The 17,336-nt window shown below is 43.3% G+C and overlaps 1 protein-coding gene across 4 annotated transcripts in view; it reads right to left on the bottom strand.

The window, feature by feature from the left end:
- Positions 1-16,834, bottom strand: part of C6H12orf56 (chromosome 6 C12orf56 homolog) — an 80,323-nt gene extending 63,489 nt beyond the window's left edge. For all 4 annotated transcript variants that reach the window (XM_045151499.1, XM_045151497.1, XM_045151498.1 and 1 more), the window contains exons 1-2: positions 16,583-16,834; positions 1,068-1,230 (exon numbers count right to left, since the gene is read on the bottom strand). In XM_045151499.1, coding sequence (XP_045007434.1) covers positions 1,068-1,230; positions 16,583-16,834 — 415 coding nt within the window. The remainder of the gene's footprint in view (positions 1-1,067; positions 1,231-16,582) is intronic.
- Positions 16,835-17,336: the final 502 nt, after the last annotated feature.

Consider the following 17,336-nt stretch of genomic DNA (forward strand, 5'->3'; position numbering starts at 1 on the left):
TACACAGCAAATACGCACACCCCTGCAAAGAACCAAAGTGGAAATACTGTTAAATAATGACCCATCCTAACCAACTGCCCTCTAATTGGACTGGAGGCCCACTCCAAGGGAAGGGATACATCCATGACACTGAAAACCTACAACAGGGATAGTCATGAGCCCTAGGGGGTATAGTGTCTGCTACTCATCAAACTGCCCAGTAAACACTTCTCTTAATGTTCATACCCATATATTGATGCTACTCTCACCTTTGATAGAGAACCTTCTCTTTTCAGATGAAAGTGACCTTGGGATGACTCAGAAGGCACCATGGTGCTGAGAAGAAGTGACAGAGGAGTGCTCAGCACTGCAATATCTCTATCACACCTTCAAAGGCTCAGGGTCCATTGCAGAAGAGGTGGCGGACATAATGTAAAAGCCAAAGAAAGGATAGGACTCCTTACAACGTGCTCCTCCAGACACAAAATGGTCTGGATATTCATGACCTCACAGTGCCTGACACTACCTACACGAGAACATCATAATAGGAGAAAAAGGTGATGACATCAAATAAAAGAGAGACTGACTGAGGGGGGAGGAGATATTATGTAGATGGAGTTTCAAAGGGGAAAGTAGGGGGAGGGAGGGCATTACCATGGGATATTGTTTACAATCATGGAAGTTATTAATAAAAAATAAATTAAAAATTTTTTAAAAGTTAAAAAAAAAAGTAACCACCTATCCTACTGGGAAGCCCAAGGATCACAGAGATATACTCTAGAGCCAGGATTTTACCTCATAAAGAAAAATAACTGGGCTAGAGAGATGACTTAGCAATTAAAGTGTTTGCCTGAGAAATCTAAGGACCCAGGTTCAATTATGTACCCACATAAGCCTGATGCACATGGTGGTGCATACATCTGGAGGTTGTCTGCAGTGGCTAGAGGTCCTGATGAGCCTATTCTCTCTCTCTCCCTCTCTCTCTCTCTCTCTCTCTCTCTCTCTCTTTCTGTCATAAATAAATAAAAAGTGAAAAAGGAAAAAAATGACTTTTGTCCTTATGTCCTTTCAAGAAACATACTACTTACCTTTTTTGTTGTTGGCATTAGTGTGATGAAATGGAAATAGAAATTTTCCAACACTTTTTGATCTTTCACATTCTTTTTTCAAAATAGTTGAAGAGTAGATAATACGAATATGTTGGTTGATTTCTCTATCTGGCGAATTCAGAAATGTTGGGTAATCATCAATCTGAAAAACAAATTAACTTGATCTTAGTGAATACAAATATGACTGCTCACTCATTTGGGGATAATAAATCACCAAAGCTAAGGGAAAACTTAAATGGCATTCTTTCTTTTCACACCCCTGGTAAACCTTTCCTGTTCTTGTTAGGTTTGCCAACTTGTCTTCTATTTGTTTTAGTCCTTACTAAAAATATATTGGGCAATAGAACCCAAGAAACTATTTACACTAGGGTTATTCAGCAAATAGTAACAGTGTTTTTATTTGTTAGAATATAACCTTTTCCACTTTAATATTTTTTTTGAGGCAAGCCCAACCGACTGGCCTTTTTTTTTTTTTTTTTTAATATAAGAGAGCAAGAGTGTGTGAGAGAGAGAGAGAGAGAAAGAGGGAGAGAGAATTGGTGCACCAGGAATAAAGTCACTGCAATAAAACTCCACATGCAAGTGTCACCGTGTGTGCATGTGCAACCTTGCACACTTGTGTCACTTTGTCACTTTGTGCATCTGGCTTATGTGAGAGTTGAACATGAGTCCTTAGGCTTCACAGGCAAGCGCTTTAACTACTAAGCAATCTCTCTAGCCCTCCACTTTCATTTTAAAAATGGATTCTTTGGGGAAAAGTTTCAAAATATCTATGATTAATTGGACAAATTGGATTGTTCTACACAGGAGATAATGTCCCGCTGTAGTCTACAGAGACTTGGTGAGTACAAATGGCAAGGTTTGAGACTCTGAAAAGGTGCTTTGCTTTCTCCAAAGTGCTCTGTTTTATATTCTCTCTTTATTTATTTTTTGTTTTGTTTCGTTTTTGGTTTATTTGAGGTAGGGTTTCACTGTAGGTCAGGCTGATCTGGAATTCACTATGTAGTCTCAGGGTGGCCTCAAACTCATGGTGATCCTCCTGCCTCTGCCTCCTGAGTGCTAGGATTAAAGGCCTGCACCACCACACCCAGCTCTATTGATTTTGAAGAGACAAAGGTCTCAATATATACTGGGAACTTTCTATTTATTTATTTATTTATTTTGGTTTTTCAACTTAGGTAGGGTCTCACTCTAGCCCAGGCTGACCTGGAATTCACTATGCAGTCTCAGCGTGGCCTTGAACTCATGACAGTCCTCCTACTTCTGCCTCCCAAGCGCTGGGATTAAAGACGTGCACCACTACTATTTCTCTCTCAAATAAATAAAAATATATTCTTTAAAAATTGCCCTTACATATCAAACTGAGAGGGAAACCAGTTCCCTACTGGCTAGTCCTCATAGTGTTAGGAAGCACTGTGGGAGCTACTGGGGGACAATGATCACCATTAGCAGGAATGAGCAGGGGACCTGCAAGCTACAAAATGAACCAGCTGGGCAAGAAGTATCCACTTGGGCAATAGAGGTCTCAGTGGGAGAGAACTCATATCTGGTACTGGAAAGCAAGCCAGAATCCCATGGACAGGAAACTCATAGACTCCAGAGAGAACCCCTTACTGCTCTCTGGATAAAACAGTGGACTTACACACCAAAAAAGTCTCTCAAATAACTATTCATATCCCCTTTAATCCAAACTGCTCTCACTCTTGGTTGGAGAATTTATTATACAGATGGCAGAGAAAACTGAGGAGAGCCAAGATCCATCAACACAACAAGAAAAGACAGCTGACTACCTACTATAAGACATGACACCTTTACTGCATCTGCCAGAGCTCATGACAAATTATAGACATGATGACAAGAGTATTGCTCCCACTGCTAGCCTGACAACCAGCTCCAGGGAAATGGTGACAGACACAAAGATTAATCAAGCAGAAACCCAGAGACTACAGAGAACTCAACGCTAAACCAGACTTCTAACAGACACGCCAAGGCTCAGGGACCATTGTGTAAGAGGGGACAGGAAGATTGTAAGAGCCACAGGGTAGGGGGAAATATCCTGAGGTACAACCCCACCCATCACCCCCACAAAGACTGACCAAGGTCTTAATTACCCCACAGTGAACACCAATAAGCCTACTGTGGAGAGTCCTCAGGCAAAGTGGGTCTGGGGAGGAGAGGATATAAGACTATAACCTTTGTAAAATAATAATAATAATAATAAAATTTGTTCTTATACTGCCCCGTACTAAAGTTCTATAGATGAAATAATATAATGTTTGAGGACTACTTTAAAATTATACTCCAATGGGAGATTTAGGTGGAGGATAGATAAATATGATCAGCTGTTTATAATTTACTAAAGCTAATTTAATTTTTTAATTAAGTATATGCTTTGTATGGACATATCATGGGTTGGTACCATCCTTTCCCTCCTCCCTGTCCCCAGTTCTGTGGAAAGCCTTCTTCAGTGGGACTGCTGATGATGGGGCTGTGGGACATGAGGTGTGAGATCAGTAGTCACAGTGGGAGGGCCAATGCCTCTGGATATGGCCTCCTCACCTGTGGCTCTTAGAATCTTTCTGCCCCATCTTCCACGTAATTCTCTGAGCCATGGTGGGTGTGTTTTAAGTCTACTTCAGTGTTGAGCTCTCAGAAAGTTCTGAATTTCTGCTTTGGGGTATTTTGAGTCTCCTCAGTGTCTGTCTCCTTCATCCTGGTGCAGGTTGTCAGGCTCGCCATGGAAGCAGCGCTCTTGCTCATCTCCCCACTTTCTCTGTGGTTTCACCTGGGCCCTGGCTGAGGTGTGAGGGGTGGTTTATCTCCCAGTTTTTGCTAGCCTCTGAAATAGAAAAGAAGATTCTCCAGTGGAGGATACAGTCATCATAGGTTAAATGAGATAAGCAGCATTAATTTAGGGAGATTGTGATGGATGTAGGCTGTTTTAGCCAAAGATTGGTAGGAGCTTGTCATTGGAGACCATAATCTCGATCTTGGGATTCTGATATGGTTCCCATTTCCAGATATTGGTTCCTTTCCATCAAAGTTAATTTAGTGATAATGTACATTTTATTGTAAAATTGTATTAGAATACTAACATCTGATAGTTTGAACAAAGTATTCCTGTAGAAAATATTGGGCTGGAGAGATGGCTTAGCAGTTAAGGCGGTTGCCTGTAAAACCTAAGGACCCATGCTCTACTCTCCAGATCCCATGTTTGCCAGACACACAAAGGTGAAGAAAGCTCAAGGTCACATATGCCCACTAGGTGGTGCAAGCATCTGGTGTTGGATTGTAGTGACTGAGGCCCTGGGCCAATTCTCCCTCTCTTTCACCCTCACTAGATATATGTATCTTATAGCATGTAAAATAACAAAGCCTTATAACATGTAAAATCTTACAGGACTTAAAATTAATTTAAAAAGTCATGGTTCAAAAAAGTGTATACATTGTGTTAACAGCTTGAAGTAATTTATAAACTTGATCCTGGGCATTTGAAGATTCATTACATTCTTTATTGTAGTTTATTTAGATTTCAATTTTTCCATAAGAAAAAGTTAAGGCAGATGAACAAAGTGGCACGTTCATCTGGAGTTCTTTTGTAGTGGCTAAAGACCTTAGTGGACCCTCTCTCTCTCCCTCTCTCTGTCTCTGCCTGGTGTTCACACCTTTAATCCAGGTCAAGGGAGGAGGATCACTGTGAGTTCAAGGCCAGCCTGAGACCACATAGAAAATTCTGGGTCAGTCTGGGCTAGAGGAAGACCCTACCTCAAAAAATAAAAGAGAGAGGGAGAGAGATTGCAATCCAAGCATATATGTGCATCCTGGTTAGACCTAGTTTGACAGACCATCTGTAAAAAGCATTTTGAAACAGAAAGGCTCTTGGGCTGTCACTGAAAATGGTCCTACTTGGTTCTGCTGGCTTGGGCTGAGCACTCTATAGACAGCTTGCCAAACACATGCTATTCCCTCACTTTGGAATGTACTTGCCCTTTTATTCTGCCTAGAAAATTCTATTCATCCTTTAAGACCAAGTTTTTTACTTCCTTAGTGAAATGCCTGTGACACTTTTGATAGCATGTCACTCCATCTTCTGGGTTCCCATAGCATTTTATTTGTATATCTGTTGTCACCTTTCATCATAAGTATCTGGTTATAACTGTTTTTCTTCTTTCTTATCTGATTTCTTATAAGACGTTCACAAACAAGTACTATTTTTATTCATTTTTATATTTTTAGTTCCTGGCAATTCAAAATATTAGTGGAATGCCCCATACATAATTATTGACTAACCATTTAATGGAAGCGAGAAGGCAGACAGGCCTATAGCTGAGCCACAGTTAGAGGATCAGTTTAATTAGTGGGACATTAGGTAGTAGAATCAAGGCCAAGAAAAGGCTAAATGGTTTGACATCTTTCAATATCCATGGTCCTTTTAGCCCTTAACATCCTCTATGCACTATAAATGTTTAACTCCCATCTCCAACAAAGGAAGGAAAACAAATAATTAATTATAATTTAATGAATTGCCATTCCAAAGGAATTTCAAGAGAATATAAAAGATCAATGGCAAAACCAGAGGTTTGAACATACTGGTAATAGCCAAAAAGAAAAAAATAGCCAAAATACATAGACATTATGAGTGGATATCTCTTATATTAAACAATGCTGGGAATTACCTGCTTCACACTGTCCACAGCTTACTCCTAAGTAGAAGCAGTTTTTATATTTGGAACTTGGCATATCCTCCCTCTGTCATAATTTAAAACCTTATCATAGCTACCAGGTGGTTTATTCCATTATGCTCTACCTGTGCTTCAGTGTACCAATCCCTAAGGAAGTCTGAGTAGATGAGCTATTTTTGGAATCTATGAATATTGCTGGCATAAAGTGTTCCACTCACATATTTCAAAAGGAATTACCAGTCTTGATAATAGGGCTGTGCCCACAAAATACTGAGGACTCTACATTATTTCAGTGCTAGGCTTGAAAAATTATTGCCTCAGAGCCAAGAGCCACAACTAAGAAAGCTAAAGGAGAAAATGAACTCAGGTCTTGATGCTCCACTTCACCTGGTGCTTTTCAGCTGAGCCTTTCTTTAAACTTCATCAGCAATAGCAATGACACCTGTTTCAGGCTTTGAAGGATAACCTTGAATAGCGAGCTTTGGTATGGAAGAATAAAAAAGAGGTTTTTGTTTGCTAGTGGGTGGATTTGTTTTTGTATTGGTAGGGCTTCACTATGTTACTCAAGCTGATTTTGAACTCATAATCCTCTCTCTTGGTCCCTTGAGCAGCTGAGATTACAGCCTGAGCCAGCAATATGTTTTATTAATAATTTAATTCCCTCCTCCCTTGGCAACCCATGCCAGGAACCACATAATATCCAGACTGAGGTAACTATATTGTCCCTATTGCAAAATCTAAAAGGTTTGCGGAAAGCTGATTGTTGCTGTGTGCTTACTTGTTAAAGAAGCTGACTGTAAGGACAAAATACCTGAGTTTACATTCCAGTTTAGATGTTCTCAAATGTATGACCTTGTGCAGTATTTACCCTGCTTTGCCTCAGTCTACTCATCCGCAAAACTCATATAAGATTGTTGTCCTTATAAAGTAAATAAGATTGAGTAAAGTTGGCTATTTGAAGTGGTCTTTTATGACACTGACATAGAGTACATGCCCAACTGACATTTGTTATTATTAATGACCATCAATCAGTCGTTAGACCCTCAGTAATGCAATATTGAGCATTATTTTTCTTATTGCCATAACAAGATACCCTGACATAAGTAACTTAGTCACAGAAAGGCTTATTTCGGCATACATCTCTAGGGGATGCCGTCCATCACGGTGGGGAAGGCACAGTGGTGGGAGCATAAAGCAGCTGGTCACAGTGTGTCTGCGGTCAGGAAGCAGAGTGACGAATGCATGAGCTCAGCTCACATTCTTCTATGTTTAATTTTATTTATTTAATTAAGAGAGAGAGGGAGAGAAAGAAAGTGAGGGGATGGGGGCACCAGGGCCTCTAACCACCACAAACGAACTGTAAATGCATGTGCCACCTCGTGTATCTGGCTTTACATGGGTACTGGCGATTCAAACTCGGGACGTAGGCCTTTTCAGGGAAGCACCTTAACTGCTGAGCCATCTCTCCAGCCCCACATTCTTTTTATTCAGTCCTGGGCACCTGCCAATGGAATGGTGCCACTTACAGTTAAGGTGAATCTTTCCACTTCTTTTAAACTAATCTAGAAAGTCTCTAACATCCCTAGAGATTTGTCTCCCAGGTGATTCTAGATCCAAGCAAGTTGAGACTAACCATCACCTTGATCTGTATTCACACTCCACCCAGCACAGTACTGCTCTCTAATGATGGCATCAAGGAACATCTTGAGAGAGAAAAGAGTGATGTTTTATTAACTCAAATTAATATCATATATATGAAGAAAGCATACTTTTCTTAAAATACCTCTAACTTCTTTGATGACATCTGTACAAACTTTATGCATCTATATAACTTTGATCATATTTTCATATATGTAAAATTGAGCTAACAATACTATCTAGACTTGATCACTCAGAATTAAGCACTCAGAACTACAGCTATGTAACATATGGCAAGCACTCGATAACTGAGCAAGCCTGCTGGCCAGCGCGCACACACACACACACACACTTTAATTAAGAAAGAATTTGCTAGCCCACACTTGGGAGACAGGTAGAAGGGTCATTGTGAGTTTGAGACCAGTCTGAGACCCCATAGTGAATTCCAGGTCAGTCTGGAAGTGAGTGAGCCCCTACTTCAAAAGAAAAAAGAATTTGCTAAGTTAATTTTCCCCTGTGATGGTACTAAAGCAAGTACATGAGATGTGAGATGGAGCCTAAGATACGAAGGTACTAAAATGATTGACTCAGAATCACACAGATGATGGGTAAATGGAACAGAGCCCCTTGCTAGCCCATGATGGACAACTGGCTTAAATGAAACATAAGTTTTATAATGCACTGAAGTATAGACTTTGATGCTTACTGAAGCTTCACCTAGGCTATCTTGACCAATAAACTATCATTACAGCCACTGGGGGATATGGCAGTGAATTAAATGGACTAAATCATGACCTCCCAGAGTTTCTTAACCCTTTATGTACATTTTCCAGTTAAATAAATTATATTCAGTTAAATTATTATGAAGCCATATTCACCCATGTGAATTTACCATTTCCTTTGACTTACCACAATGAGAGGTTTGAAATGCCACAAAGGAATCAGAAAAAAAAAAAAGCATCTACAATATGCATTTAGCTGGTTGTAATGGAACTGATGTTCAGTAATTTACATATCCTGAATGTTTTGGGATCCATCTCACTTCTACCTCTTAATAAAGTAAATCATGAAATTAAAAAAAAAAAAGGAAGAAGGGCTGGAGAGATAGATGGCTTAGTGGTTAAGGCATTTGCCTGCAAAGCCAAAGGACTCAGGGCTTGCATAAAGCCAGATGCAGAAAGTGGCACATGCATCTGAAGTTTGTTTGTAGTGGTGAGAGGCCCTGGCACAATCATTTTCCTACTCTCTCATAAATAAATGAAATTTATAAAAAACAAAAAAGCTAGAGATGTGTGATCATTAAGCTTGATCACTCAGGGAGCTTCAAGAGATAATTGGGGCCTGGAGAAATGGCTTAGCAGTTAAGGCACTTGTCTAAAAAGCCAAAGGACCCAGGTTTGATTCCCCAGTATGCACATAAAACCAGATGCACAAAATGGCACATGTGTCTGGAGTTCGTTTGCAGTGGGCTAAAGACCCTAGAATGCCCATTCTCTATCTCTTTCTCTCTCTGTGTCTCTCTATGTCCCTCTCTTCTTCCCTCCCTCCCTTCCTCAAATAAATAAATAAAATACTTAAGAAAAATGAGATGATTGACTGTGGAACAGCAGTTGAGGGGAGAAGATTACCTTGAATTTAGACAGAACCATCCAAAAGGCTGGGGCTTGACTAAAACAAAAGTAGGAAGAAGCCTACTGTTAGCATATCCCCCCCCTCTGTCTCTCATTTCTATTTCCTGGCCACTTTGAAGTAAGCAACTTTTTTTCCATCATGCTTTTCTAGCATGATGTTGGCTTAATAAATGCCCTGGCATGCCCATGCTCACTCGCTCTCAATCTCTCTCTCTCTCTCTCTCTCTCTCTTTCTCTTTCCTTGCAAATAAACTCTATGGAATTCTATAGGAATTTATTTGTAGCAGCAAGAAGCCCTGGTGTGCTTGCTCGCTCTCTCCTCACAAATCATGTTTTTTTGTTTGTTTTTTTCGCTGACCTGGAATTCACTATGTAGTCTCAGGATGGCCTCAAATTCACTATGACCCTCCTACCTCTGCCTCCCAAGTGCTGGGATTAAAGGTGTGTGCCACAACACCTGGCTTTGTCAGAACAAAACTCTAACAAAGGGGAGCCAGGCTATAATGCCCCTATACCTGCCCCCAACAAACCACCTCCAACAAGGCCCCACTTCCCAAATTGCCATCAGCTGGGAACCAAGCATTCTAAATACATGAGCTTATGGAGGTCAGGGGGGACACCTGATTCGAACCACTACACCTCCTCATCTGTACCAAACAATGTTCTGAGAACGGGAGATTATGACAGTGAACAGATCAATCAAGGAAAGCCTAGAGAAAGAATGACTGGCTTGGCTAGGAAATGTGCAGATTGGAAGAAGCAAGGGACTGAATCAGAGGCAGGTCTACAAACCACAAGTACCCTTAGGCAAGCTCTGCATCATATTTCTTTTCAAGCTAAGGATGCTTTTCACCTTAAGAGCAGAGGAGAACATAGAGGAAGAAGAGAAGAAACAAGAAGGGAGAAAGGCAGTGAACGGTTTCTAGGCCTTTCTGCTAAACTCACTTGAAGAGGCAGTGGAGGAGGTAGAAGAGAAGGAAAAAAGAAGAGACAGGAACCACACACAGTTTTAAGTGTTCATTATCTGGCCTGTATGGGAAGATGCTGATGATCCTTGGAATTGGCTGGGGTAGAGAAGCCCACATATTCCCAGGAGTGTGACTGGAGCAGGATCAGGATTGAAAGAGGAATTATGAGGACATGGGAAGGGAAAGGACATTCTCACCCAGGAGTCTGGTTGAAGCTTCTCACCAGCTGAAAAGCAAGAGTTCCAACACAATCAATATTTGCTGTGAAGGTTGCTGACACAGAAATATTGCTCATTTCATATATAAACATTTATGTTAAAATTGTGATGAACCAGGCTTATGGACTAAATGTAGATGACCTTAGGGAGGGCCTCATTCCTTTTCACTCAGACAAATTCTGGGAATCTCTAACAATACTGTTAACTTTGTAGTAAAGGTATCCTCCCTTCCTGCAACCCAGTGAACTATCTTACCAACTGTAATTCTGTCAGATGTCCCTCAAGAACCATCCTGTGGTCTCACTTAGGTTCCATACTAACACTTTTAAGATAATAACTTCAAACCCCACCAAAATTCTCTGTACGACTATTATAGACAATGGAGTAGGACTCTCCCTTGAGAAGCCCATGGGGATGACTTACTTTCTGCTTACTTCTTTGGAAAGCCCACCCCCGTGCTCTTGGGTTTGTCTTATGTTCCTTCTGAAAGGTTAAGGAGACTCCTCAGGCTGTTGAGAATGCCAGTGTGGACCTGTGCCTCTGCTTCCCTCAATGAACATGGAATGCATGCAATGTCAAAAGGGAAAGGAATGGATCCACGGCTGCGAGTGTGTCTGGTAGGGGCAGGGTACTTCATTTTCTGTACTGCTAGGAATTTATGATGGGTTGAAATGTCCTGCATAAATTCATGTTTTGAATGCTTGGTCCCCAGCATGTGGCAACTGGGGAGCCTTGCTAGGGGAGGTGTATTGCTAAGGGCAGACTTAGAGGTGCTAGTGCCCAGTTCCCCTTGCGAGAGTTCAGCTCACTCTCTTTTTAAAATACATTTGTTTATTTATTTATTTATTTGAGAGCAACAGACACAGAGAGAAAGACACGTAGAGGGAGAGAGAGAGAAAGGGTGCGCCAGGGCCTCTAGCCACTGCAAATGAACTCCCGATACAGGTGCCACTTTGTGCATTTGGCTTTACCTGGGTAGTGGGGAACCAAACCTGGGTTGTCAGGCTTTGCAGGAAAGTGCTTTAACTACTGAGCAATCTCTGCAGCCTCTAGCTCACTCTTGAGGCTATCTTCCATCTGCTGTGGCAAGATGTGATGTGATATCCAGCCTCTCTTCAGCCATTCTTTCCCTTAGTACTTACGGGTAAGCACCTTAACTGCTGAGCCATCTCTTCAACCCCCTGCTTTCTTCTTTGGATGTGAGTTTTATTTATTTTGAGGTTGTATATCTGTTTTTGTGTGTGACAATGAGGGTACACTTGTTCGGGTTAGACAACTTCAAGAGCCAGCAAAGTTTCACATGGGTTTTGGGGATCCAAACTCAGGTACTCATGCTTGGGTGCCAAACACTTTATCCACTGAGTCATTTCTCCAGCCTTTCTTTCTTTCTTTAATTGTAATTCTGTTTTGTTTTGCTTTTGAGCCAGAATGTTCTATTTTTTTATTTTTATTTATTTGACAAAAAGAGAAAGGCAGAGATAGGGAGAAAGAAGAGACAGAACAGGTGCGCCAGGGCATCCAGCCACCGCAAACTCCATATACATGCACTACTTTGTGCATTTGGTTTATATGGGTCCTGGAGAATCGAACCTGGGTCCTTTGGCTTTGCAGGCAAGTGCCTTAACTGCTAAGCCATTTCTCCAGCCCTTTTTTTTTTTTTAAGCTAGCATACATAGTAATGGGTTTATTATATTTTCACACTGGCAAGGTCACCCTCGGCAACATACCTCCTCCAGCAAGGTTCCACCTCCCAAATTGCTACCAGCTGGAACTCAGCATTCAGGTCACAGGAGTTTATAGTGGACATTTCCCTCAAACCACCACACAATCCATCTATGGGCATTTAGGCTGTTCTTTTTTTAAAATTTTTTTTAATGTTTTATTTATTTATTTGAGAGTGACAGACACAGAGAGAAAGACAGATAGAGGGAGAGAGAGAGAATGGGCGCGCCAGGGCTTCCAGCCTCTGCAAACGAACTCCAGATGCGTGCGCCCCCTTGTGCATCTGGCTAACGTGGGACCTGGGGAACCGAGCCTTGAACCGGGGTTCTTAGGCTTCACAGGCAAGCACTTAACCGCTAAGCCATCTCTCCAGCCCTAGGCTGTTCTTTATCTTGAATATTGTGAATAGAGTAGCAGTAAACATGTATGTGTAAGTGTGAAAGTTGGGCTTATTGGGAACTGAGCTATAGGTAGTTCTTGTGATATTTTGGCTGCTTTCTGCTCTTATCATGAGAATTTGTTTTGTTTTCTTTTGCTTTGCTTTTGTCTATCCTGGGAACTTGAATAAAGTTCAATTCTGCTATTAACAGATTAACTCCATTGCTGATAGGCCAGTTGCTCTGCATGGGACAGTAGGAGTGCAAATTCTTTTCCAAAGTGGGGGGGGGGGGCTGAGCCTGAAGGAAGAATACTAAAGGAATTTTCTGCTTCTCAGAGTCAGACTTCATTTATACACAATAACAAATTTGGCAACATACTTGGTACTAATCTTGGAAGTATGACAAATGCAGGAAAAAGAGGGTCATTGGATTGCAACATGGTTCTGGAAATGGCTACTAGGTACTGTGAGGCAGGGTTGAAGTTCCTGCATGGAGGCCAGGAGAAGCTATGGCATGGAGCTGTGAAGATGCACTGTGGGTTGTAGTCAGCCAAGTCTATGGGACATCTGCCAAGGAAAGCCACTGGCTTAGGTGCATTTTGCCCTGGAGACAAACAGAACAGCTGAAGGGATGGAGTTGGATACCTGACACGGAGCTGCAAGATTTGATATTTGTACTGCTTGTTTTCTATCTAGCATTGGCTGGATCTTGCCTGGCTTCACCCTCATTCCTCCTTTTTGTAATGGCAGTGTTTACTATATGCCATTATATGCTGGATGTATGTAAGTTGTATTTTGACTTTACAGGCTTACAGTTAAGAGACTATTTTCAGTTTCAGACGCATTTGTTTTCATTCCTTTTTACTGAACAGTAACTATTTATTTGTTGGTTGTTTTTTGTTGTTGTTGTTGTTGTTGTTAAAGATTTTATTTATTTATTTATTTATTTAAGAGAGAGAGGCAGAGAGAGAGAGAGAGAAAGAATGGGAACACCAGGGCTTCTAGCCACTGCAAGCTAACTCCAGATGCATGTTCCACCTGGTGCATCTGGCTTATGTAGGTACTGGGCAATTGAACCTGGGTCCTTAAGCTTTGCGACAAGCACCTTAACCACGAAGCCATCTCTCTGGCCCTTGTTTTTATATATATATTTTTTTTATTTATTTATTTATTGGAGAGATAGAGAGGGGGAGGGAGAAAGAGAGGCAGATAGAGAAAATGGGCATGCCAGAGCCTCCAGCCACTGCAAACGAACTCCAGACGCATGTGCTGCTTTGTGCACCTGGCCTACATGGGTCCTGGGGACTTGAACCTGGGTTCTTGGGCTTTGCAGGCAAATGCCTTAACTGCTAAGCCATGTCTTCAGCCCTTGTTTTTATTTTGGAGATATGATTTCATGTAGCCCATGCTGGCCTTGAACTCACTCACTAGGCAAGGATGATCTTGAACTTTGATCCTTCTGCCTCCACCTTCAGAGTGCTGGGGTTATAGGCATTCACCACTACACCTGGTTTATACAGTGCTAGGGATTGAAACTATGGTCTTACGTATGCTAGACAAGGACTCTACCAACTGAACACACCTCTAGCCCCTTAGTAGTATTTAATTACGCATCTAGTATTGACAGATGCTTAGCTATTCTCTATCACAAATATTGTTGCTATAATTATTCATAAACATGGTCTTTCAAGCTCATGCACATTTTGGATATGGACTAAGAATGGCATCAGTGAACAGCAGGTACAAAATTTTAGTACCTTTTATGACATCCTACCAAGATGTCCTATCTCTCTCTTTATCTAAGCAAACTTTTTTTTTGAGGCAAGCCCAACAGACTGGCCTTTTCTTTAATGCGAGAGACTAAGAGCAAGAGAGAGAGAAAATTGGTGCTCTAGGCCTCCAGTCACAGTAATCAAATTCCAGCCATGTGCACCATCTTGTGCACATGTGTGACCTTGTGTGCTTGCATCACCTTTTGCATCTGGCTTACATGAGATCTGAAGAGTTGAACATGGATCCTTAAGCTTCACAGGCAAGTGCCTTAACCACTAAGTCATCTCTCCAGCCCCCACTTTTTCTTTTTGAAGCAGGGTTTCACTCTAGCAGGCAGACCTGGAACTCATTCTGTAGTCCAGGCTGGCCTTGAACTCACAGCAATCCTCCTGCCTCAGCCTTCCCCGTGCTGGGATTGTGCCACCACATGTGTCACCACACCCAGAGTCCTCTATCTGCTTCCTCAGTGCTGGGGCACGCCACCATTTTACATGGCATTTACATGGCCTGGCACTTTACATGGGTGCTAGGGACCAAACTCAGGTCCTCATGCTTGCATGCCAAGCACTTTGCCAACTGAGCAGCCTTTCCAGCCTTACCTTTTTGAAATAGGGTCTCTGCTGTGCAGCCCAAGCTGGCCTCAACTCAATTGCCCTCCTGCCCCTGTCTCTGTGGTGCTAGGATCATAGACATACAGCACTACAACCACCTTTACTGTTCCATTTTAAAGTCAAATGAAGGCTGGGGAGATGGCTCAGCAGTTAAAGAGACTTGATTGCAAAGCCTGATGGCTCTGGTTCGATTTCCCAGCACTCACTCATGTAAAACCAGAGGCACAGAATGGCACGTGTGTCTGGAGTTTGTTTTCAGTGGCAAGAGGTGCTAGTGTGCCTGACTCTCCCTCTCTCTCTTTCCTGCCCTCCCTGTGTCTGCTTGCAAATAATAAAACTTGAAAAAGTAAAGTCAAATGACTAGCAACTTTAATTCCCTTTTGCCATATAACATAGTCACTGGTTTCAGGGCTTTAGAGTATAGTCATGTTTTGGGAGAAATTTTTATGCCTATCACGCCTTCCAAAGCTGAACTGTATTGTGCAAGATGGACAATCCATTAAAAATACTAAAATCTTATGTTTGGGCCACACATGCACATTACACACTCTTATGCATGCATGCAAGGTGAACCTTGTACGTAAAGCATAACCAAATATGGAATGCCCTTTCATAGGAGTTTTGGCTCTGGAACCTCAGGAGTATTACTGTATTTTCCAGTTTCTGACATCTTAAAGGAAGGATATATAACAACTACTAAATCACAAGTCTTTCTTAAGCAACAATAGCCAATTTTTTATGTATTTATTAGGGGAGAGAGAGAATGGGCGTGCCAGGGCCTCTGGCCACTGCAAAGGAACTCCCGATGCATGCGCCACCATGTGCAGAATCTGGCTTAAGTGGGACCTGGAGAATCAAACCTGGGTCTTTAGGCTTCGCAGTCAAGCACCTTAACCACTAAGCCATTTCTCCAGCTCTAGCCAATTTTTAAAATTTTCACTTAATATTATTTTCTTACAGATGCGTTTAAAATAAGCTATGATTCTCCAGGCTAAACAGCTCTGTCGAGAGCCTCACCAGCCTCTCCCTTGATAGAGAGGTTGGGTGGGGCAAGGGCAAGTAAATGAGGCTAGACACCTGTGGGCCCAGTGAAGAAGGGAACAGCGACCCGGGAGAGCAGCTCAGACAAAGGGGCTGAGAGGAATGACGAGCAACCACGGGAGAGGAGGCTGCTTCCACCTGTTGCTGACTTGGAAGGTCAATCTACTCTAGGAGGAGAGGGCTACGGGAGCAATACACGAAACACTGGGACAGCGTTGCGCTGGGCACACTGCATCTCTTGGGGCTCAGCTCCTTCCAGGAAGTTTCCCCCAGCATGCCCTGGGCCGGGTTTGGATCGAGTGACTGGCCGGAGACCAGCAAGCATCCTGTGCGTATCTCACTTGATTCACGGACCCAACTCACTCACTCTGAAGTACTTAACATGCTATCTAAGCATGAGGGGGTGGAGGGACGCAGAGAAAAAGTAAACAAGCCATAACAGCACTTATCATATGGTTTTTATTTGCATCGATGTGATCCTTTGCCCCACGACCACTACTTCGAAGAGGTTCTATCTTAGTTTTTGCACCTTCCAGGTCTGGCACAGTGCAGGTGATTACGGGACAAAAGAACGGCTTTAAAGCGTGCTTTCTATAGGAACACGTTTTCAAACGTGCAGCCCTACGGAGCTAGCAGAGCGTAGGCACGAAGAGAAAGGATTCTTTATTTGGAATCTTACAGCAATCCTTAGCTTCACCGAGCAAGTTGCTCGCTCGAAAAGGAGCGAGCGGAGTCCAGGGGGCGTGGGGAAGGTTTCCTCCCACCTTGTGTCGGGCCGAAGGGGGTCTCGCTGCGCTCCGAGCCCGCCCGCCTCCCGCGCGCGCTCCTCACCAGATCAATGGCCACGACGTCGCGCAGCGCCACGACCCGCCGGAGGGACCTGGGCGGGTTCTCCGTCAGGTAGATGAGCCGGTCGCTGAGCACCACGAACTTGAAGGCGTGCTTCTCCGAGTCGGACACCACGATGCACGGCTCGTAGGCGCGGATGGCATCGTAGACCTCGGGCGCCATGTGCCGCCGCAGGAACGCGTCCAGGCGGCTGTTGGTGCGCGCGGGGAAGCCGGACCGCGCCGGGCCGGCCATGCGGCCGAGTGCCGGGGACGCCGGGCGCCTCGGCGACTCCGGGTGGAACCCACGCGCGCCACAAAGCCGAGCGCCCGCCGCCGCCGCCGCCTTGGGCGCGGGGAGCCAGGGCCCCGGCTGCTCCCCAGGCTAGTTCCCGGGAGCCCCCAGCCACGCCCGGTTCCGCCCCTAATCTTTGTCCAAGCTTCAGAGAGCGATGGGCGGGACAAGACGCTGGTCCCTCTTGACAGGCTGAAGGACATCTGGAACTATGCCACCCTCTGGGTGTGATATTTGGATCCTGTCTCCCCTCCTCTCACGCCAGCCTCCGCCTCACCTACTCCAGCTACTGTGGACCTCACCACCATTCCATACACACTTCACTGACCAAGGAAGTCCGTTCTCATCTGATTTCTTGTTAAAGAGAAACACGAAACGATGGACTATGCCGCTTTACTTTTAGAAATGCATGAAGACACAGATTTTGTATTTGAAGTAACATTGCCTGGTATAGCTCTCAGAC

The sequence above is a fragment of the Jaculus jaculus genome, chromosome 6 (assembly GCF_020740685.1).
Source record: "Jaculus jaculus isolate mJacJac1 chromosome 6, mJacJac1.mat.Y.cur, whole genome shotgun sequence".
In the NCBI taxonomy this organism is placed as follows: Eukaryota; Metazoa; Chordata; class Mammalia; order Rodentia; family Dipodidae; genus Jaculus; species Jaculus jaculus.